The sequence below is a fragment of the Parasteatoda tepidariorum genome, chromosome 2 (genome assembly GCF_982258835.1).
Source record: "Parasteatoda tepidariorum strain Cologne lab strain chromosome 2, Ptep-v5.0, whole genome shotgun sequence".
Lineage (NCBI taxonomy): Eukaryota > Metazoa > Arthropoda > Arachnida > Araneae > Theridiidae > Parasteatoda > Parasteatoda tepidariorum.
Window position 1 is genome coordinate 104,625,824 of NC_141756.1, and position 24,177 is coordinate 104,650,000.

The following is a 24,177-nucleotide window of genomic DNA, read 5'->3' on the forward strand; positions in this document are numbered from 1 at the left end:
AAGGTTGATACTTGGCGATAGTATGAAAAAAATATTTGTTTCGCACTCTTTATGTGCATTTTTTTAGCATTAAGTATTTCATAAAATTAATGTTATTTCTCTCTTTTGAGTGAATAGTTTATACTTTTTTGAGAAATTTTGCTGCAATATATTTAATTACCTAGAGTAACGGAAGGTATAATAGCAAATGATAAAGCGAAGTACGTGACCGAAGAAGAATTCACTATTTGCGTTTGACACGCATTAAGGGTTGTCTCAGTTTCAAGCGCGGGGACGTTACTCCTCTTACTCCCGCACTGAAATGAACTCTTCGTCCGTAGATGTGGAACCAAGTGCCAACTCCTGGTGAACGAACTATACGAGAAAATTTGGCTTTCGGTGTAGAAAAATACGACCGTTATTTTAAGGTTCGCATAGGCAAACTTTACCTTTCACTCATGTTCAAGCGATTCGATTTAGTTTAGTTTAGGTTTTTTTTTTGTTTGTTCCCATAGCAACGGTTGTTTTTGGTGTCAATCTTAAGAGTAGATAATATGGAGTTCAAGAATCTTTTTCGATTTTAAAGTGATAAATTTATTATTACAATAATTAATTCGAGAAGCATCCTTTGAGCTAATATTCCTATTTCAGTGATTTGTTTTCTACGAAATTATATTTCTTAAAGAGTCTTCACAAAATATTGATTTAAAAAATTATAATTAATTCCTGAAGACGGGTAAAAGAGCAGGATATGCAGGAGGCCTTCTGCTGAGGTCTTTATTTCTGACTGGGTAGGTGGCGATCATTATTGGCAACTGAAGCTTGATTGGACGGTCCAGACCTTTTGGTTCAATAACAAACTGAAACGAAAACAAAACATCATAAATATCCCGTTCTCTTAATAAGTGATTTTAAAAAAATCACATAGCTAATTGCACCAAATTGCATAGCTAATAAAAGCATTGTATAGAACCCTAATTATACAATATCCACAACATGCCCTTCAAAAGAAGAAAAAAATCAATGCAGCTCTCACAACAAACGCTCAAAAACTCGCTGAACTTGATACAGCTCACACCACAAGTTCTCAAAATCCGCTGAACAATACAACAAGTGGTATCCATTCATCGAATTTCATCCCTGATAAAATTCTGATGGGGGAGTATTGGGGCGTAACTACCACTACGATTTTTAAAATCGTCGATCGAATACAGGGATCTAGAGGAAATTTCCCTCCTTTTCAAATCTATATCTAAACTCAAGCGGTAGCTTCACGAATGAATGGTGCTACTATCTATACCATATTTCCTAGCCAAGACGTACTTTCACCCTTACGGTGCTCTCTTGACAAATGAAAGGTTCCCTTTTCTGACTTGATTCGCAAGACGGCTGGCGAGCTTTACTTGACCAAGCGTCATTAGAAACAACAGCGATTTCGTAACTAAATATTTCTTTAAACAATTGATTTTAATTACTTTAAATATATATTGTGAAATAGCAAAACGTTTTCTTAGCGTAATTGAATTTTAAATATCACCAGTTTCTCATAATACCGGATGAGAAAGAAAACAAAATTTCGAACCAGATATCTTTTTTCAAAAGCAACTTGGTTATTAACATTCGGGTATCAGAAGGACAGATTTCTTGACCACTCTTTTAGGAGCACTATACTAGGATGTTACTCCCACAGTAAGAAGGACATCCATGCCTTGTCCTCGATTCAAACCTGGAACCTTTCAGGCGTAAGATCAGTTCCCCGACCACCATACATCCCGATCAACTTTCGAACGAGAGAACTATCTGCGATGTTTAAGGATAAATTTCGTTAAAGACAAAATCGTGCAAAAAAAAATTTTTTTTTTCAATTTTTTTTCCGTTGCCTGACAGCTAAACGATATGAGTTTTCCCCGTCGAAAGCAAGTTTAAAATGGTTTCTAACTTTTTTTTTTATATATATAACCGTCGTTGAACAGCCGACCCAATTTTCTGGGCTTACGGCTAATAATGCTCAACTCCATAGCCTTGTAATTTTGAACCCAATCCAGAAGACAAGGGAACTCCTGGATCGAGTATTGGGAGAAATTTACTTTCATCGAGGACTTTTTGATGGAAATTACCCGCATTTGCGTTGCATGGAGAGGAAGATCACGAGAACCACCCACGGTTAGCCCGACGGTAAGGAGACTCTAACCCATGATCCGTCTGCCACTGAGGATATTTCACGTCAGCGCTGTGCCCGGTGCAAGCCGGATGCGGATTCGTACAGACCAGCGATCGCTGGGATTCGAACCCCATCCCCCTCATTAGAAGGCGACCGCTCTATCTCCTGAACCATCGCTGCTCTATGGTTACAAACTTATAAAAATAGCAAATAAGATTCTTACATAAACATCGTACTGTATTCTGATGAGATGACACCCTCTTAGGTTGGTGGGAGGGAGTGGAGGGATGTGGAGGAGGGCGTTTTGCCACTGATCCCCCGAACCGGATGCAATACGCCCCTTCTGCAGGGAGGCCAGCTCTCTACTCTCCGTATGAATTAATTTATTCTTCGCCGTATACTGAATGGTCTGAAACAACAAAAGCAAGTATATAACATATGTTATATTTGGCATCATATGGTACATTTCCATAAGGGATTGTCTTGCCATATATAATATAATATACAGATATTTATGTTTACCATAGGCCTATGGTATACTGCCACACAAATTTATATGGTAGGCATATGCTTATGGTGTTGTGCCATATAAAGACCATACAGATCTCTATGGTTACCGTAGGCGTATGATATCTTGCCATATAAATTTCTATGGTTAACCATAGGTTGCCATAGATTACCATAGGTTACTCTATGGCAAATTTTCCTAAGGGATTCAGTGTACAAAACAGTTATTCAACAGATTATCTAGCTATTATGCAGATTTACATGCATGATTCGCTTAGGTGGAAAAAAATTTTCTCATTTCTCAAGTTATTATAACTACCGTGATATTCTGCACATTACCTACCAAACAATCGTTAAGGTGAAAATAAGATATTTGCTGGAAAAATAGCATCGTTTCCTTACCCTGAAACTGCATTTGTTTATTTTTCGCTATCAAAAAAAAATCAAGCTACTGCAATCAACGTATTGATTGATAGAATCAATCACTTTAAAAAATATAATACCAAGAATCAAATGGTTTATAAAAATATTATCACTATACAAGTGAGGAAATTATTGTCATTATTTATATGTATCATAATGTCATTTATTTATTTTTCAGCATCGAATCAATGCAATCAAACAATCGTTGATTGAATAAGAAGGACAAACTGTAACAATACGGAGGCCGTTGATGCGTCCATTAACAAGGTACATTATGGAAAACTCTTGATTTCGCACTTTAATGGGTCAAATAAGTTCGTCTGAAGATTAACTAGATAATGTGCACATTAACGGCTTACGGGCTTTAACGGGGACATATATAATGTGCAATTATAAAATTACATTGCCTGATGCCTAATAAATTGCCGTAATGGAATAAAATTCTTTTTGAAGCTTTAAAGATTTGTGTTTAAAACAATTATCTACCGCTTACGATTAATATAACGGTGACAATATTAACACCTTCTTACGCATTAATAAAACGTGATCTTCATAGTAAAAGACTTGTTATTGAGCCATATTTTTATCAAGAATAGTGGCGACGTTAGACGGAGACGAAGAGAAGAAACTTAGTGTTATCTTTAATGCGCCATTGAATGGTGTCTTTAAATCCCAAGAAACACTTCAAAAAAAATTTAGTAATTTTCAATTTTATAAGCAGCTTTGATTCGTGTGTCTTAGGTTAATAATTAGTGATAACAACTGGTAATTATATAATTTCCGGAAAAGAAATTATATTTTCAATTTCTATTATAGCAGCTTATTTCTTGTACTTTTAGGATCCAATGTAAAATGAATTGTTTTGAATTTTGATGATTTGTTATCACGGGTTCAGAAGAGGGACTGCGCAGTTGAACATTGATAGTAGTAGGCTCAGAATCGGGTCAGCTGTTCAAGAATTGGTATGCCAGTCATAAACTAAAATAAACTACCAAGTACTATTTTATCGGAACATTGAAGAAAAAATTCGCGATATGTCTTTTATTGTATAACCGTCGTTGAATAGCCCACCTAATATTTTGGGTTTATGGCTTCTAATGTTCAACTCCGTAGCCTCGTAATTTTGAGCCCTATCCAGAAGATAAGGGAACGCCTGGTTCAAGTATTGGGAGAAATTTGCCTTCGTGGAGGACTAAACGAATATTTTAAAAAATAAAATAAAAAATTCTGGGTAAAATTTCCATATCACCCAGCAATGATGAGCATAGAATTTGATATATACATTGTAGTTTGCCTGTTTAGTGTTTAGTTTAGTGCTGCAAATCAAATGGTGGGTAAAATTTCCATATCCCCCAGCAATGATGAGCATAGAATTTGATATAGTTTACCTCTGTGAGGGTAGCCTTTGTCCTCTTGATGGTGACTTTACTGCTGTTTTCGATGGCTGCATAGATGCAGATATTCTCCCCGGGCACGTAACCACCCCTGTCCAGACGAATTCTACAGAGAATGCTTCCCGCCGTCAGACAGGGTATCCCAACTTTCTCCTGAATTTCACAGTGGAAGGGTTGCTTTGGAAGAAACAAAAAAATTTATTAAGTAATAAATAAGTAAATAGAATTCAAAGTTAATAAAAATTAAATAAATAAAATATAAAATAGGTTAAAAAAAATTAAATATGAAAAATAAATATCACATATTTACACTCTAAAAAATAGGTCTGACAATAAACGCAACTATGAACGTGGAATGGAAATACGGTGCAGATTTGCTGCAACCTTATTAAGGTGATTATCCGTTCAAATTGATTTAACAATAGCGTGCTAACATGGTTATTAAAATCGCAGGAAAATTGCATGACGAAGCAAAATGGGAGAAACACACTCCAAAATTGTGCAGAGTGTCCAAATTTTTGATGGTTTTTCATTGATGGAACAACATAGTCTTGATGGTAACCATCAATAATTCCATCATGAACTATTATGTTTTTTGATGGTAACCAACATAAGCAACCATTAGCCCAAAGTAAGAATTCGGACTGATTCATGAGGGTCCAACATAAGAACTTGTTTTGATGGTTCGTTCAGTTCATGTTGAACCATTACGAATTCCCATCATAGTATCTTAGAAATCAAATGTTGGAACGATCATTGACCACCATCACCCTGATGTAGGAATTCGAATTGATTTATGATGGGCCAACATAAAAAAAAATTTATTGTTTTAATTTTATATTCCTAAGAACCAACAAGAATTCCCATTAAATCATCATGGAAATGTATTGTTGAAGCCGTCATGAACCATCGCGGATCACAATCGTTCGTGCATGAGAATCAAAATTCTTTTGATTGTTAACCATCATAGTGTATTAAAGTAAAATTCCATCATGGAATGATGGATGTTTGTTGGTATATCAAAAAACCATGAACATATAATGGAAAATGATGGATGATGATGACCATTAAGTGATGTTGAACCATCATGAATCGCACTGAAACCAACATAAACCCTCAAAATGTTTTAATGGGACCATCAATAATTTTGTCTTGGGTACAAGTTCTGAATTATGCTTTTATTCGATACAACTTAGACAAGTAAAAGTCTTGCAAAAAACTACACTAGTGATCTCAAGTTAGTATTCATGACAGAAATAAAAACTTTTAGAACTCAGATTATTGAGGACTCAAAAGGAAGAAATCATTTTATCTTTATTTTATACCCGTCGTTGAACAACCGACCCAATTTTTGGGTTTATGACTACTAATGTTCAACTACATAGCCTTGTAATTTTGAACCTAAACCTGAAGACAAGGGAACTCCTGAATCAAGTATTGGGTGAAATTTGTCTTCGTGGATGACTTTTTGATGAAACTAACCCGCACTTGCGTCACATGGAGAGGGAAACCACGAAACCTCCCATGTTTAGTCCGACGGCAAGGGGAATCTAATCCATGATCCGTCTACCCCTGAGGATATTTTACATCGGTACTGTGGTTAGCGTGAACCGGGAGCAGAATTCGTATCCGCTAGCCAGCACTTGGATTTGCCTCAATGGGAGGCGAACCCACCTGAGCTATCACTGCTCTAGAACTTGATATATAAGTATCGTATTCGATAATTATTAAGATACACAATAAATAGAAGACCACGAGTACATCCCATGGTAAGCCAGACGGCAAGGGAACTCTAACCCATGATCCGTCTACCCCTGAGGATATTTCACGTCAGCACTGTGGTCGATGCAAGCCGGATGCGGAATTCGTATCGATCAGTCATTGCTGGGACTCGAACCCGGTTCACCTCATTGGAAGGCAAATGCTCTATCTCTTAAGCTATCACGGCTCTTTTCCATCTTTAGTTTAGATTGCCTTTAAAAATAATTGGTCTGAATTGGAAAAGATTTTTGTTCTTTCTTAGTTTAATATAGATTTCATACCTTGCGCAGTATTATTTTTACTTCATATTTTAAAAGATGATAAGACCTTATGCGGAAAGCGGTAATTACAGAACCATTTGTGTCGAGATGTTATCAATAAGGATAAAGATTATAACTGAAAGAGAGGATCACATGATAGATTTTGTAAAAATAAATAAATAAAATTACCATCAACAATATTAATTTTTGTTTTATTTGACTTCAGTCAATTTACGGTATTCTAAAATTTAGTGCTTAATCAAATCATAAAAGAATTTCCTTTTAAAAAGTAGAAGAAACTTTAATTTCTTTCGTTAGAAAAGTAGATTTCATAAAAAAAAAAGGAGGGGTTTCGAGAAAACTATATTCCAAAATCATTCTCAAAAATATTTATTGATAAATATCTCACAAATATGCATATGTCTCATCATATTCTACGTAAATATGTCCCATATAGACGCTAGTAAGGGAGTACAAAAAGGTGCAATTTCACCTCATCTGGAAATCAAATAAATAAATAAAGTATAGTTTGCCAATAACTCCGCTTTTATAAAAAAAAATATCTATATATAAAAATATCGTTAGGACCACCGCCGCGTGTTTAGGGTGTTCAACTCATTATTAAGTTTGATTTATTGCACAAAAACTATAAGACTTTGAATTGCGAGGATATGAAGAAAATGTATCATGGAATAAAATGCCATGGAATGTTAGAATAAAAAGTCATAAAAATGGAATAAAATAAAATATAGAGAGTATGATGGAATAAAAAAAATTAACATTCGATAATTAGTTCGAGAATTTTTAACTGGAAAACAATCTGCGAAACAAATTATGCGGGCCGCAAGAATGCAACTACAGACTTAAAATTTGACAAACTGAAAAGGCCATTTTCATATTGGAACTTAGCGCCGATTTTTTTTTTTTTTTTTGTTCGAAAGTTATTGCAATTTTTTTAGCAACTGCGCTTTTCTTTGCTTTAAATAATAATGATCTACCCATTGTTTTAGAAAAATTTATCTTTCTCGAGAACTTCATTTAATAATTTCATACTCAACTTGATGTCAAAGTAGCAAAAAACATAAATAAATAAAATAAATTAATTAATTAAGTAATTAAGTAATAGGTATTATGAAAATGTAAGAAAAGGAAAAATAAGATGTAGTATAATATAAATCTTAACATTTGTAACAGAATTTTTAAATATATTAAAGCTTTAAGAAATATCTATCTGAAATTCGAACTGTTATTAGTTATTAGGTTATCATTATATATAGTTAGCAAGTAAAGTTATTTATTTCTTTTTTTGTATCGCACAATCTGTTCTTCAAAGTTTAAATTTTATTTAGGTGCAAAACTAGTTTCTGATGTGAAATTTCCACACTCGAGTTAGGTAAGTTCAAGTATTTGTTTAAATGCAATAAAACATTTGTTTCCAAGTGTAATACTTCTTTAGAGTCCGATAGGTTAATACGGCACAAATGTTGCATTTTCAATTTAATTTCATAACTATCTAATTTTTTTTGTAAATTAAGGGACAAAACAAAAACAAAAAATACCTAATTCTTAAACTAAAAAAATTGTAAAACGCACATACTTCATGTTTTTTCTTTTGTGCTCATAACACATTTAATTAACAGAATAGCATATTTGAGTAGAGCACGATTTTTTTATTTATTTATAATGTTATTTCAATGCTATTTTTTTGTTAAAATTTAAATGCTATTTCAATTATCAATTTTGTACCAAAATTTGTTGGTTTAGTTTTGGTTAAATAATTGAAATTGTTTGAAAAACTTTCTGATGTTAACGTGTAAAATTATTTGCAGGAAGAAACTTATACACAATATTTGAAATATATTCTAATGAATATTTTCCCTTATTGCACTTTCCTCCACAAGAAGAAAAAAATAATAATAATAATTCTGTTTTTCACATTAAAGTCACGTTATATGAGTATTTTTCTCTACCGACCCTTAAATCTACCCACCCAATTTTATTCGTTATCATAAGTTTATAATATAGTTTATAATTTATGTATATATAGTTAATATATAGATAGTTTATATATAGATAGTTTATATATATAGTTTAAATACCTCCTTTTGTTGTGACAGGTGTGTTATAAATAATTTCTTTCATAATTTCTAAAATATTAAGGAACGTGTGTACCAATAAAGGTGCAAAAATATGACGTAAAAGGCCGGCTTGGCCACCCGGAAGATTAAATAACTGCCGGAGGAATGGTAACAACCGCAAGCTCTGTAAGTTTACAAGGTAATGTTTACCAATCAACGGAGAAAAAAAAAGGTAACGATTCATCGGCTCGATGGTTCACAATAATTATAACTTTTCCTCGGGCATTCCAATACAATTAAACAGAGAATCAGTCTCGTCTCACAGAAGAGACTGCCTTCATTAATATTTAATGTGTATAATTAGTTTTTTTCATAAATATCCGCAAAAATAGTTTTCATATTGAATAATATTAAACTAAGTAGATTCCACAACCAGCCCATTATAATATTCTTTACTTTACAAAATCGAACTTATTTCAATCCTAGAATTCAAAAACTTAGCAAAACTAAAAATTAATGTGGTCTCCCAATCTAGGAAATCTAGCCATTCAATTAAAAGCATTATCTTTTTATCAAATATTTAATTTATGGTAGTTATTGTGTAATGGTTAAACACTCCCTGGGAAGCCAAAAAACATATTCTAACCACAAAAATAGTTTCATATTGAATAATTTTAAACTAAGTAGATTCACAACCAATCCATTATAATATTCTTAAATTTACAAAATCAAACTTATTTCAATCCTAGCAATGAAAAACTTAACAAAACTAAAAATTAATGTGGTTTCCAAACCTATAGGAAAACTAGCCATTCATTAAAAATGCATTATCGATTTTATGAAATATTTAATTTATGGTAGCTATTGTGTAATGGTTTAACACGCCCTGTGAGGCCAAAAAAAAAACATATTATAACCACAAAAATAGTTTCATATTGAATAATAGGAAACTAAGTAGATTCCACAACCCATTATAATCCATGTTATATAAAACGCTAATACGTACGTATGTATCAATAAAACCGATGATATTTCTTTTCTCGCGCTGGCAACAGTTTTCATTTTTAATTGATTGGATTCGGCGCGCAAGAGCACGTAGTGAGCATCATATGGCTAATCCATGTTATATAAAACGCTAATACGTTTTAATTGAGAGGCTTCGGCGCGCAAGAGCACGTAGTGAGCATCATATGTCTAATCGGGTGAATTCTCACCGAATTATCAAAAAAATTCTCACAAAATTATCTTCATCGAAGCCGATGCTTTACATCCGGCGTTCAGTACTATTTCATATTGTTTTACAACACATGGTTTTAGCCCTCTGGTGGGAAAGACTTTAAAACAAAACTTACAACAGTTACTTTTCTCAGCAACTGAAATTTAGAATAGTGTGATTAAGAAAAATATTTGAACTGTTTGCAATTTCAAATTAATATTGAAATGCGCAGGTTTAGAATTTTCTACAGTAAAAAGTTTTCGGAACTTCAGTGTTCAAAAAAGTATACGAAAGCTAGACCTTAAGAGCGTATCCAATGAGCGAGCATCAGATTGGGAAGCAATCCGTAATGAACTGCGAAAGCAGTTCCGGGGGTTGGTGAGCGCCAGCGAGCAGGGGGCGAAGCCTCCTAGTATTCTTTACTTCATAAAATCGAACTTATTTCAATCTACTGGCTTCATTAGCAATTGGATAATAATAATCTGTCAATTGGAATGATCGCCCTTAATTTGCAAAATAACCAAAATGAAACTATTTTAGACCCAACATTGTCCGAAATTTAAGACTACATAATTGCTAGAAATCTTTCTGATGACTTACCATTAGCAGAGAGGGTTCGAGATTGAGGTCTATGGGATTCATGATGATGAAGACTTGCTGGTTTTTGTGCGTCAGCCCGGATGCCTCTTTCAGTTCTGCCTTACAGTAGTACTGAACCCATCCATGTTTGGCAAGAAAGGTGGAGGGTAAGCCTAAGGGTAGGCCAAGCTTGAAAGGAAAAGTGTGAACTCCTGGGGAAAGGATCATCATCCGACCTGCAAATACACCACATTAAACCCTCATCTAGTACTCTAAAACTTTAATATCATTTTCTTTCAAAACTCCTTAGGAATACAAATCACCTTAAACAAGAAGCAATTTTGTTTTTAATGTCATATACTGAAAATGCAACACATAAGGCTGAACTAGATCAGTCTAACTTCACCGATCCAGCAATCGTCTGCTTCTTCTGGTTGAAATACATTTTTAATGCATTGTTTGCAGCCATTAAATATGAAAGAGTAGTCTCGGAAAAAGTTTATAAATTAACATTAAAAAAACATGAACTCCGAATAAGCAGTGTTGAGGCAAAGGAGAGTTTGGAATCAGTATATTTGCGGATACTCAAAACGTGATTTCCTAAGAAAGGCGAATCTATTTCGATTTCACTTGATAAAAGTGGTTTTTAAATGCTTTTAAATCCTATTTTACTCTGATTGGTCAAAATCAGACGATTTTTTCGCTTTACTTTTCAGTTAAATTTGTCAATGAACGAAGTTTTTTCATAAAATCACAAATCGTTTCATAATTAATGGTGATAAACGCACGTATGCTTTGAATCCAAGAATTCATGAAAATTTTGATCCGGAAATCATGGTGTTGAATGAAAGATTCTAGCGCCTCTAATCCAGCGATGGTTCAGACTTATTGTTCAGGAGGAGTGGTGCTGCAGAACAAAACCAGGAACCCCTTTCTACAACTGAGAGAGAGGCCGTGTTGACCCAGTGGTTAGAGAATCAGACCTAAGTCCGGCAGGATCGGGGTTTGATCCTCGACTCTGCTGAGACCCATCCAGTACATGCGATCTACGTGCTCGTGAAATCTGTGGAATCAAAAGAACTATGGTCGGTCACTGAGAAATACCATGGGTAGAGGAATCTGGAGAAAATTTCATACCCTTTCAGATCTATGTCTAAATTCAGTAAGCGGCCTTACAAATGTGATCCCCTCTGCAGAGGATCAAAATTGTAATCGCATGTTTCCGAATCATCCTTAGGGATGTTTGCCAGACCGTCACCAATAGCCCATTGTACAGCTGTAGTGCGACGTTTATAAAGTACATACCTGAGGGAACAACTAATCTGATGAAAACAAATTACCACTAATGAGGTGGTTTATTAGCAAATATTCATGAGAAAATATCTTTTAATGATGTAATTTTTTCGTATCCCACTTTTCAAGGATAGGCAACAAATAACCAAGTGACGAAAAGAGCCAATCATCGTGCGTTTGAGTTCCAGCCTGACTCGAAATTATGTTTACTTGGCAATGCTAGGGTTTAGGTTTTATAAATCCTCTTGTAACGTGAACAACCTGATGTCAGGTCTCGATTAAATAGATTGTAAAAGGGGGAACATTTCTCCTTTAATGAAAGGTAAGACTTGTTGCTGTGTAAATATAAAGGTTTTAAAATGAATTTTAAACGTAGATAGACAGTAAAATATATCACACTCACCTCCTTCTCCAAGCATTCTCATTTTGAAGTCGATGTAATTCTCTTTGTCATTCGAGCTGCCGGACACTCTGACCACTCCTTCTCCCAATATATGGAAATACAAACCTGGAACAAAAAGAAGAAACTATACATACGTAAAAGTCTAACCCTGAAAAAAGGGCTGAATTTCAGAATGGAATTAATTAACTAAAGCTTTAATGACTCATAAAATGTTAGTAGTATGTTACACAACAATAGCCTAATGAACTTCAAGCGTTATGTCACGAGGTGATGGAATAATACAGTTTTTGTCACTTTGTTTCTGTTAACAACAAATAAGAAGTGACAGCATTTGGATCAAAGTTATTGTATATAGAATTGGATGCTTTCGAGAAGAAATGAAATGATTATGTAATTTAAATCAGACCTAATTGAATACTTGTAGGCGTCACACTGAGTGGCTTCTGCATCGACGAATGCCTCAATGTAACAACGTGGTTGATGTTGTTGTAGTTCATTTACGTCGCACTAGAGCTGCACAATGGGCTATTGGCAACGGTCTGGGAAACATCCCTGAGTATGATCCGAAGACATGCCATAGCAATTTTGATCCTCTGCAGAGGGGATGGCACCCCCGCTTCGGTAGTCCGACGACCTGCACGCGAAGTCGAGCACTGTACGGTAGGACAGTTTAACGAGGACCCATACCGCACACCCTCGGTCCCTACGCAGACTGATCCAAGTTTTGTGGGAATGTTGTCTTCTTTTTCTTGAAGTGCAAGCACCCAATAGTTAATTTTTATTTATTTATCGGCAAACAAATATAAAGATAACTGTTTCACAAGTTGTGCTATTATTTGACCACGATAAGTTTTCAGGTGGCGGGAAAGCTTAAAGGAAGAGTTCACTTTTTCATAGGTGTGGAAAGTAAAAGCGAGGTGCGGAAACCGAGTGATACAACAATATGGCTTTCTGATCTTTTTTTTATCTTTATTTTCTGTTGTATTTTTATTTTCCGTTTGTTGTTTTTATTTAATATTATTAATAATTTTTATTATTTCATAATTGTTAATTTAATAGAAAATTTTCATAACTTATAATTGTTGCATACCCATGAAACATATATATAAATGCTTGAGTGTTTGACAATTATTGAAATGCTAATTATTAAAAAAGTGTAAATTATGGAATTAACAAATATACATAGTACAATCACCGGCCAAATTAGAAGACGCACTATAAGATTCTATGTAAAATCCTAATTATCACGTGATACTATACAGCTTTATTGTTTTCACGGGGCTGAAACCGGTTTGCATACCCGGTTTGCGTTAGTGTATCAGTTTTTTAACGTTGTAATGCAACACGTTGAAAATAAATACAAATAGGAGGTATATAAAAATCTCCTATCCCAGTAAATAAAAAATTTAATCCAATAAGAATAAAAGCGCATTACATATAAAAGTATTGCTTATAAAATCGTGCAAAACTCTTTGATCAAACTCAATATTATAGATGTTTGATTGGAAATGTAATAAATAATGTATAATTTTATTCCCAAACATTCTTAATATGCTTATCAACCAGAAAGCAAAGTTAGCGCTTTGAAAGTCACTTTAAATGAAATGCAATTTTCATATCAGTCGGGTATTTCGTGAAGCTATTTTCTTACATTTAAGAATTGGATGAAAATGCAATTGAAAGATGCAATTTTAACAAATAAGCGTAAGTTTTGGATATATTTATTAATCGGGGATTTTAACTTTAATTTAATATTGATATTTTTTTTTTGTAGAAGTAGTCCTGACAAGACTCGAATTATATATAAAAAAGAATTCTTCAACTGAACTGAGTGCAAATATTTGAATTTAATCCAAAGAAGATTACGTTTTCCATAAAATTTAAAAAAGAGTAAAAAATCTGAAATCAAATCAAGTGTTATATATATGTTGGGTTGACTAAATAAAACAAAAATCATCTATACTTAAAAAAAAAAAATAAATAAAAATTAAAAAAAACAGCATAGGTTAAAATGTCTTTCACGCGTTGACCAAAAACTTTTGCACGCTAGTGTAATTATTAAAAAACTACAGTGAGCCTAACAATTTGATCTAATTATTATAATATACTAATATAATACCTGATATAATAAATATTCTATATTAATATAATATATCGTCTAATTTTTTCCAATAGTCTAATTTACATTAGATTTCTTCTAATTTAACCAATTGATACACGAACGTAAACCGGTGCAAACCGGTTTGAGTCGCGTAAAAACAATAAAGCGGTAGAGTATCACCTGATAATTAAGATTCCAGGGAATGTTTGTTTGTTTATTCTACAATTTACGCTTTTGTGTAACTTAAAGTGTAATAGTATAAAGTTTTTAATTGGATTATCGGATTATACTTAATAATATAAAGTTTTTATTCGGATTTTCGATTAAAATAATCTATTAGTAATATGCATTTCACTCGATCAATATAATATTTTAAAAAAAAGTTTGCAGTGAAGTGTTTCCACACCACTATATTAGGTTTATTCACATTTTTCTTGTTTTCTCTTTCTTTTCGTTCTATTCTTTTTAGCAATTGTTACTTTATTCTAATTTTTTATTACCAGTTCCATCCTGAAGGTTTCTTTTGAAGTACAAAATTGAACTATAACGTTCAATCTGAGACAAGTTTTACAATGTATAATCGATTTACAAATAGTTTATCAAAACAAGTTTTAAATGTCAGTTCATGGCGTTAAATACTAAATAGAATGATAAACATTGGTGTAAGACGCTGTCAGGTTTTTTTTTTTTTATCGATTTTATCGGCAAGAGAATTCGGTGATTTTCGGAAAATATAATATTTTATAATGATGTTGACACATGCATAAAAATATTTTCTTTAAATTGAGTAAGATTTAAAAGCTTGAAATTTTTCTTACTATTTGGCAATGAATATTTCTTGAATGGATATTTTTTTTTTTAATTCAATAAAAAAGAAATATTTAGAGTGTAAAAAATTTGCTACCTCTTAAAATGTGTAGCAATAAGAAGAAATTCATTTAATCACTCAAAAATATTTTTTCATGGGAAAAGTAAATAAAATTTAAAAGAAGAAGAAAAAAAAAACAATTGAAGAAATTGATAAATCTTAGTTTAAAAAACACTAATTTTATACGATGCTGTTGTTCTAAACTGTAATATCAACTTACGTTTTTTACATTTGTATTTTTATTCATTTCTATAACTTGGTGTTTTAATATAAATTCGCAAAATTGAATTGTGATTACTTTATAAAATGCTGCTACGAAGTAAAGGTACTTTAATATTAATTTATCGAAAGTGCGGAAAAAGTGAACATAACTTTTCTGCTGATTTGATTTTTATGTACTCACTCATAATTATCCTTAGCCTAATGCTAACTAGCTAGTGTAGACGATATTTTACGATATGAAATCAGACATATTTTCTCAGAAAAAGCATAACTTTTATTTTTCTCAGTCCTCATTAATAAAAACAATAGTCTTTTGCGTTTTAGAAGACATGCAAAATTTCGACTGGGCAACTTTTTAAAATTGGCTAACTTAGTAATTATTCAACTGATTTCCTTCAAATCTTAGATTTTGCCATTTAAATTATATATTGTTATATATGATGTAAAATGTATACCTTACAATTGAAACTTCTTCCGACTGTTACTAAATAATAAAAGTAACCGAAATATAGCGAAATAAGAGCATTTAAAAAGTTAACTAAATAATGGGGAGTCCAAACGTTCGACTGCTTTCCTTCTAAACTATTCAAACCATATTTTATTTTATTTTATAACCGTCGTTGAACAGCCGACCCAGCTTTTCGGGTTAACAATTTGAAGTTTACGACTACCAATGTTCAACTCCATTGCCTTATATTTTTGAACCCAAGTCAGAAGATAAGGGAACTATTAGGAGATATTTGCCTTCGTGGAGGACGTTTTGGTGGAGCTAACCCTTATTTGCGTTGCATGGAGAGGAAAACCACGAAAGCCTCCCACGGTCAGCCTTACTACAAGGGAACTTTAACCCATGATCCGTCTACCAGTAAAAATATTTTGCGTCAGCGCTGTGGTCGGTGCAAGTTGGATGCGGAATTTGTATCGACCAGCCATCGCTGGGATTCGAACCTGGTTCACCTCATTGGAAGGCGAATTATCCTCTGCAACATTCACGGCTCATTCAAACCATAATTTCCAAACTTAAACCTCTTAAATTTTGAGGGTTAAAATTAGTAGGGATTTTTGTATCTGATTTTGTGACGATTAAAATGTTTTCTGCTCTAATTAATTTTCATATGAGGCCCTCTAATTATTAAGATTGAGTACGCGAAAATGCGTTCCAAAAGTTATCCAGGATGATCACACGCAGTGCATTTCCCATTTTAATTATTTTATATCAATTATTACTTAAAATATTGCTACGATTCTCTAACCTTTGATACAGAATTTTTTATTAAACATATTGGTACTTTTTTACACTGTGGAAGTGTTTTTTCCTATTCGTTAAAGGTGAAATCTTCCGAACACGGCTCGCTTCCAAACAAAATTTTTTTTCAAAATTGGATCATATTTGCGGTTATTTAAATCAAAGAGAAACAGTTATTTATCACGAAAATGTCCTTAATTTGCAAAATAAATTTATTTATGAACTTTTGACTATAAATTTTTAAAAAAATGAAAACTATATTTTTTCGATTTTTTATTTTAGTACAAATGTAATTTAGTGCAAATGTAATTTAGTACAAATGTAATTAGTACAAATGTAATCTAACAGATTTTCTTAATAACTATTAGACTTCTTTTTATAATAAAAAAATACTAAAATTTATTTTTGCATGTAATTAGAGCGGAGAATATATATATATGTATATATATATATATATAAATATATATATATATATATATATATATAAATATATATATATATATATATATATATATATATATATATATATATATATATATATATATATATATATATATATATATATATATATATATATATATATATATATATATATATATAAGGGGCACCAGGCTCAATTAAAGTTCAATAAAATTAAATTTACCTTATTAGTTTATGTACAAAATTAATTATTATATTTATTTATCAAAACTTTATAATATATATATATATATATATGTTTTCTTTAAAATAAATTGAGTAAAAGATTCAGAAATACAATTACTCCATTTTAGCTACTGAATGTTAGCAGATGAATAAATATTTTCAAATAAATCAAACATACCCGTAATAGGAGTATCATTATCTAACTCCACCAGCACACTGCCAGACAAGAAGGACCCAGGTAAATACAGAAGAGTATCGTTATCTAATATAATGATAAACTTTTTCAACTTTTTATTCGTTCCTTCAGTCCTAACGTGACCACTGGTAGCGCTGTACCACATCTTTTAAATTTATTACCACATTCAACAAAAATTTTCAATATCAGCTTGGACTGTCATATCGTAAAGGTGATTTTGGGGGGATATCACGAATCCGAGGGATATCACGAATTGTGACGAAACTTTCCGATGCTTCTAAAAAGCAGGCACAAACCCATCACTGAGATAAATTTACAAACATTCTGATCGAATCGAGTTCCTTACCACTTTCACCCCTTTCTTGAGAGGAAGAAGAAACCTACGAGGCCGGTTGAGTGGCCAGCAGGCAGCGAAGGTCAGGTTCTCGTAACTGGTTCCGGTATGCTTCAGGCTCTCCCACTCTCCTATCAAAAACTAATCGAAAGCGATGACCTCCCCATCAATTTTTTTTCTCTTCTTCAACTCTGCTAAAAACAATGTTTAATGCTATATTATAACAACAGACAAATTTATATTATTGAACTATCGCCTGTCATACGCTATTTTCTAGGAATGATCTCTGTAGGTATCATAATACAGTCGAATCTCTATTTAATGAAGTCGCTATATCCCGATAATAAGTTCGTTATATGGAAAAAATTCGTTATATAGAAAGTCAACTTGTGAAATACTTAAACAATACGAACCAGGTTTTAAGTTCATAAACCCTAGATATAATTAAAATAGCAATTGATACACCGTTATCTTGTAAACTAGTATCTACTATTTATTTTATAAATCTTAAGAAATCTGCATGAAAGCAAAAAGTTCATTATGCAAGAGTTTATTATGTAGAAAAACAAGACATGCTGTGAACACAGTGATACACAATAATTATTATTGATCATACCAGGTTTACCACTGAAAAAAAAATGAACAAAATAGTTGCTTAAGTAGCCTAAAGCATGAAAATAGTTGCCGAAAACTATGAAAATAGTTGCCTAAACAAAAAGTTTTGAATAATGTGACTCAAATTTTATTAAATGACTTATTCGTCATATACCATTATCCATTCAGTCAAATTGGTGGCAAATATGGTAATTTTTATAGATACGTTTGTGTTTTAGCTATAAATTATTATATCAAAAAAATTAGTACATTTGCAGAAAATTAAATACTTTTAATTGCTAGAATTCATTAAAAAAACTTTTTAAAAAAAAAAACACATTATATATATAAATATATATATATATATATATATATATATATATATATATATATATATATATATATACAGTCGGACCTCTATTTAACGAAGTCGCTATATCCCGATAATAAATTCGTTATGTGGAAAATTCGTTATATTGAAAGTCAACTTTTGAAGTACTTAAACAACACAAACTAAGTTTTAAATTCATAAACCCTAGATATAATTAAAATAGCAATTGATACACCGTTATCTTGTTAAACTAGTATCTACTACTTATTTTATAAATCTTAACCATAAAAGAAATCTACATAGAACGCAAGAATAGAACAAAACATTACCCAGTGTTACACTATCACGCTACATATATATTTTCAACTAAAAAAAAAAAAAAGCTAAATTGATGTATAAAATTATATCTGCATTTATTATAAAAGTAATTTTAAACATACATTACCATATGCGTTCTTAAATTTAATTGCTACTGATAAAATCCGCTAATTTTGACTGAGATTTTCGTTTGAAGTATAAATATAAAGGGAAAGGGGTTTTACTGCTTTCGCTAAATGTTAAGTGGTTTCGAAAATCAATATCCCCATAAAATGCGTTAACAAGTTTGAAATGTTCGGAAATATTTTGGGAAATAGGAAAAAGGGATCTCAAAGAAAAGCTCGTTAAATAGAAAATTCACTTCGCTAATTGGAAGTTATTTTTAAAAAAAAAATTCCAAAATTTTCTTAGTTCCTCGAAAAAAATCACAAAATAGAGAAATTCGCAAAATGGAAGTTCATTAAATGGAAGTCCAACTGTATATGGTAAAATATAAAGTGATAAAACATAAGTCTCGTTATGCCCCTATGTTAATATATAAATCGCATTATACCCCCATGATAAAATGTAAGTGGCATAGTACCCTATGGGGACAAAAATGAATCAAGTCAAATGATGCCTGTTATAAAAAATCTAAGTTATTTGATACAGCTAAGACAAATTGTAAATCATATGATACTTCTATAAAAATAGGAGTCAATTAATGCTTCTATATTAAAATATATAAGTTAATTGATACTTCTATGATCAGAGGCATATCTATATGGGAAGAAGCGCCTATGGCAAATCTTGTACTGGCGCCCTTCCTAAAATAATTATATTCTCTTTCTTTTTTTTATGCAATACGAAATAAAAGCATTGTTTCAACCATTTAACCCATTTTTGCAATATTGCAAAAAGATTACATTGTATTTGTTTTTAAGAAATAGATATATAGAAAAATAAATTAACTATAACAATAAAATGATCGCCTTTTAATTGTAATGCATTCACATGTATTCGAAATTAGCATTGGTTAGAAATAAAAAGGTCAGTTTTATCATATTTATGGAAGATTCTATTGCGTTTTTTCAATTGTCAATAAAAATTCTAACAGTTTGTTTAATTAAGCACAATTATACTTTAAAGTTTTACAAATAAAATTAGGTAACAAAAATACGCACACGCAACTAATGCCTCTGTGTTAAAAAAAAGAACTATAACATAACCGGATGATTACCCAATATTTTCTAAATTAAAACTGAAGGAAATTGATTTTTTTTTAAAATGATCATGCTTTGATAACAACAGAGCAATAAAATCAGCGCTATATAATAAACTGATTAAAGATTACAGTGTGAATAATTACGATTTGTTATGACGATTACAAATAAAATAGCTACAATCAAATTATATATTTTGGTTGGTTTCTTTATTGCTCAGTAAAAAAACCGATGCTCTTAATAAAATTAGGTTTTGCAAACATTATATAAGAACATATAATAAGAAAAAAGATACACATAATTAAATACAAAACTTTAGATTAAATAGCGACAATAATACATTCCTTAATTGGAAATAAATTAGAGGAAGTTGACTTTAAGTTTAATCTAGAAATAATTAATTTTTCGAACAGTGAAAAAAAAGGCAAAAACTTAAGAAATAGACCAGAATAGGTTCTGGTCTATTTAAAAAAAAGATTAAATTATGAAAAATTCTCTTCGTATCCCTGGTAGCGTAGAATAATTTAGAGATAAAGCAAAAAAATTAAACAGATTTGAATTATAAATTTTTAGACGTTCATGCTCAAAAAAAAATAAATAAACGGTTCACCCTGATAACTTGACGTTCTCATCTCAGTGGTTCAAGGGGGTGACTTACAAAATATGCTAATTAATAAGTGCGGATGATATTTTAAGTTATGAAATCAGCCACAATCTGAAAAGTAACTCGAAAGCTTTTCAAGCGAATTGAAAAAATTTTTCACACAATTATAAAGGTCGTTTATAATTGTGTAAATTGCTAAAAAATAACTTTTATTAAATATTTATTATTTTATTTAATAACAGTCGTAAAAAAATTTAATTGTAAGGTATACATTTTTTACATCGTTTTAAAAGAAGGTAACTAATTTAACAAGGAAAAATGCAATATTTTAGCGAAATTGATCGAATAGTTCCTGAGAAATCAAATTTTTAATATCCGACTTTTTTAAAATTCAATTTCTCAGGAATCCGAACTCCGTATTCGAATTATATGAATTTAGACCAATCTGCATAACTGTTTTTTTTTTTTGTTTTTTTTTAAAGTTTTTAAAACTAATCAAAATTAATTAGTTTTAAAAGTTGTTTTCAAGGAAGAAGAGAAATATAAATCATTGGAATATTTGAAAAGAGGGCTTTTTGTAACTTTATGAAAATACATTATAAAAATACATTATAAAAATTCGTATGCTTCATTATTAAACAAGGTCTAATTTTTCAATACATGAGAAGCTTATTATTTTTTTTATATATTCTTAAAATAAAGATAATTATTTATTTAAAAAAAATTTGTGATTGTTACTTTATTGATAATTTTTTTTCGAGTTACTAAACTATTGTAATGGTTTGTTTTAAACTACACTCATATATATAAGAAATATTATTTTATTTTGTTATTTGTTATTAATATTATTGGGAAAATAATAAAAACAAATTAATAGAAGAACGTAAAGGTTCTCATCAGGACGCATTCCCCTCTACAGTGAAAGAGACATTTTCAAAATAAAGAATAATGATCCTAAGATAAAAATCGCTATTTAATTTTAAATCAGTTTAAGATGAAAGATGAAAAGCAGAAAACAAACTTATCCATAAAAAGTAAAATAAAATAAACGTGTGCTTAAAATTAGATATTCTAATCAAGCAGTTAAAAAACGATCGTTAGGAAAAAAAATACAATAAATGTGCTTTTAGTTTATAACATATAAGATTATATATATATATATATATATATATATACCACACTATGAACTTAATTATTAATAAATTAAATTAATAAATACAGAAGCATGATGACGTCAGCGTACATTCGAAATAACTAATTTCAGTAAAATGTTCTAACCAATCAGGGATCTGTTGTACAATATTGAAAATTCAAAAATAAGCATGTATCATCAAGGCTATAATATATTTAATCCCTCAACACATTCATTATAGTGTTTCAGCTATTTTATTTACGCGTGAGAGTACATGACCATCTCATCCAAAAATAAAGAGAGAGAAAAACCACATTTAAAAGTTAAAAATTAGCTACAATAAGTTCCGCATCGATTCGAAATGATTCTTCTCTCTCCCAACATTCGGATTGAAGAGCATAGAAATCAGAAACGCTTGAAGATAACTCCACCCGCAATCATAAAGGCGTCCATGCGTGCATGACTGAAACTACTGCACACCACATTCAAAGAAGATTTTATTTTGAATGAAAATAACAATGTTAGGAAATGTAATAATGATTCTAATAAGTGAACAGAAATGAATAACTCTTGTTTACTGTGTTCAAATTCTGTCGAGGTTAGTTTGCCAAACCCGGAAGATAGCGGTACATACTAACAGATTTGTGTGAGCAGCTCTAACATTGAAAGAAACCTCTCAAATATTTGCTCAAGAATTATTTTAAACGAAGTACCTTTCTGCGTTTGAGCTTTATAGATGATTTTAAGATGATGATGATGAATGATGCAAAAATATTTAATTTATTGGGACTGATATTATGGGAAGGAGTTTGGTGAAAATGAATATTTTTAATTGTTTTTTTTTTCTCAGATGATTGAATTACAGATGATACAAAAATATTTAATCTTTTGGGATTAATATTGTGAAAAGGAGTTTGGTGAAAATAAGTATTTTTAATAGTTTTTTTCGCAGGTGATACACAAGCGATTGAATTACAGATGATGCAAAAATATTTAATCTTTTGGGATTAATATTGTGAAAAGGAGTTTGGTGAAAATAAGTATTTTTAATAGTTTTTTTCGCAGGTGATACACAAGTGATTGAATTACAGATGATGCAAAAATATTTAATCTTTTGGGATTAATATTGTGAAAAGGAGTTTGGTGAAAATAAGTATTTTTAATAGTTTTTTTCGCAGGTGATACACAAGCGATTGAATTACAGATGATGCAAAAATATTTAATCTTTTGGGATTAATATTGTGAAAAGGAGTTTGGTGAAAATAAGTATTTTTAATAGTTTTTTTCGCAGGTGATACACAAGCGATTGAATTACAGATGATGCAAAAATATTTAATCTTTTGGGATTAATATTGTGAAAAGGAGTTTGGTGAAAATAAGTATTTTTAATAGTTTTTTTCGCAGGTGATACACAAGCGATTGAATTACAGATGATGCAAAAATATTTAATCTTTTGGGATTAATATAATAGAAAGGAGTTTGGTGAAAATAAGTATTTTTAATAGTTTTTTTCACAGGTGATACACAGATGATTGAATAACAGATGATGCAAAAATATTTAATTTTTTGGGATTAATATTATGGATTAATTTTATTAATATTCGGAGTTTGGGGAAAATAAATACTTTTAATAGTTTTTTTTTTTTTTTTTTTTTTTTTTTTTTTTTTTTTTTTCGTGATACAGATTGGAGATTCAATTAGCGGTGTGATCGATAAATTAAGTGATAACTTTTGATTTTTTACTTGATTGGATTTCTGGATTGGAATTCAGGAGTTGGGATTTGAAAATAGGGATTTTAAAATTGGAATTTAAGAAAGTGCGATTTGAAAGCTGGGATTTGTGAAATTGAGATTCTGGAATTAGGATTTGAGACTTTATGTTTAAAAATCTCGCCAAGTCGGCTCTGGGAATTGGTGTTTGAGAATTGTAGATTTGGCGATTCTTTTTAAGAATTATTAAGTCCTGCAGGTTCTGAAGCATGCTTCGATGCAAAAATATAAATTCAGCCAAAAAAATTTACTTTTTCAAAGATAGAGGGTACAAGAAAAAGAGGCAGACCGGCTACGATGCTGGTGAACTGTGTAGAGACGGATTTGAAGTTGAACAGGGGGAAAACCCGCATAGGCTGTAGTGTCAATGAAAAAGCAGAAGATTTTGTAATTCAGTTGGATGTGAAGTCAGTGGAATTCAGTGGCAGGGAGAGAAGAGAGCAGCGACCTCAGGTATCCAACCAAATAAGGAATCCAATCAACCATTAAGAAAACCAAAACTTTCAATACTAACAATTCAATTTTAATTTTAACAAAATGGATAAATATGCATAGTTAAG

The 24,177-nt window shown here is 31.1% G+C and overlaps 1 protein-coding gene across 1 annotated transcript; it reads right to left on the minus strand.

Moving 5' to 3' along the window:
• Nucleotides 1-470: 470 nt before the first annotated feature.
• On the minus strand, nt 471-17,707 carry LOC107454690 (arrestin domain-containing protein 4). The gene is made up of 6 exons (XM_087157945.1): nt 17,315-17,707; nt 12,055-12,159; nt 10,380-10,594; nt 4,459-4,641; nt 2,364-2,549; nt 471-839 (listed from the first exon to the last, which is right to left on the minus strand). The coding sequence occupies exons 1-6, from the start codon at nt 17,475-17,477 to the stop codon at nt 699-701; spliced, it is 993 nt and encodes a 330-aa protein (XP_087014071.1). The 5' UTR covers nt 17,478-17,707; the 3' UTR covers nt 471-698.
• Between the last annotated feature and the right edge of the window lie 6,470 nt (nt 17,708-24,177).

Excerpts from the sequence above, each read along its gene's own strand:
- LOC107454690 (XM_087157945.1), bottom strand. The coding sequence starts at position 17,477 with ATGTGGTACAGCGCTACCAGTGGTCACGTTAGGACTGAAGGAACGAAT. Across the intron at positions 10,595-12,054 it reads GAGAATGCTTGGAGAAGGAG|GTCGGATGATGATCCTTTCC; the intron begins GTGAGTGTGATA and ends GTGTATTTGCAG. Across the intron at positions 4,642-10,379 it reads TCGAACCCTCTCTGCTAATG|CAACCCTTCCACTGTGAAAT; the intron begins GTAAGTCATCAG and ends TTTCTTCCAAAG.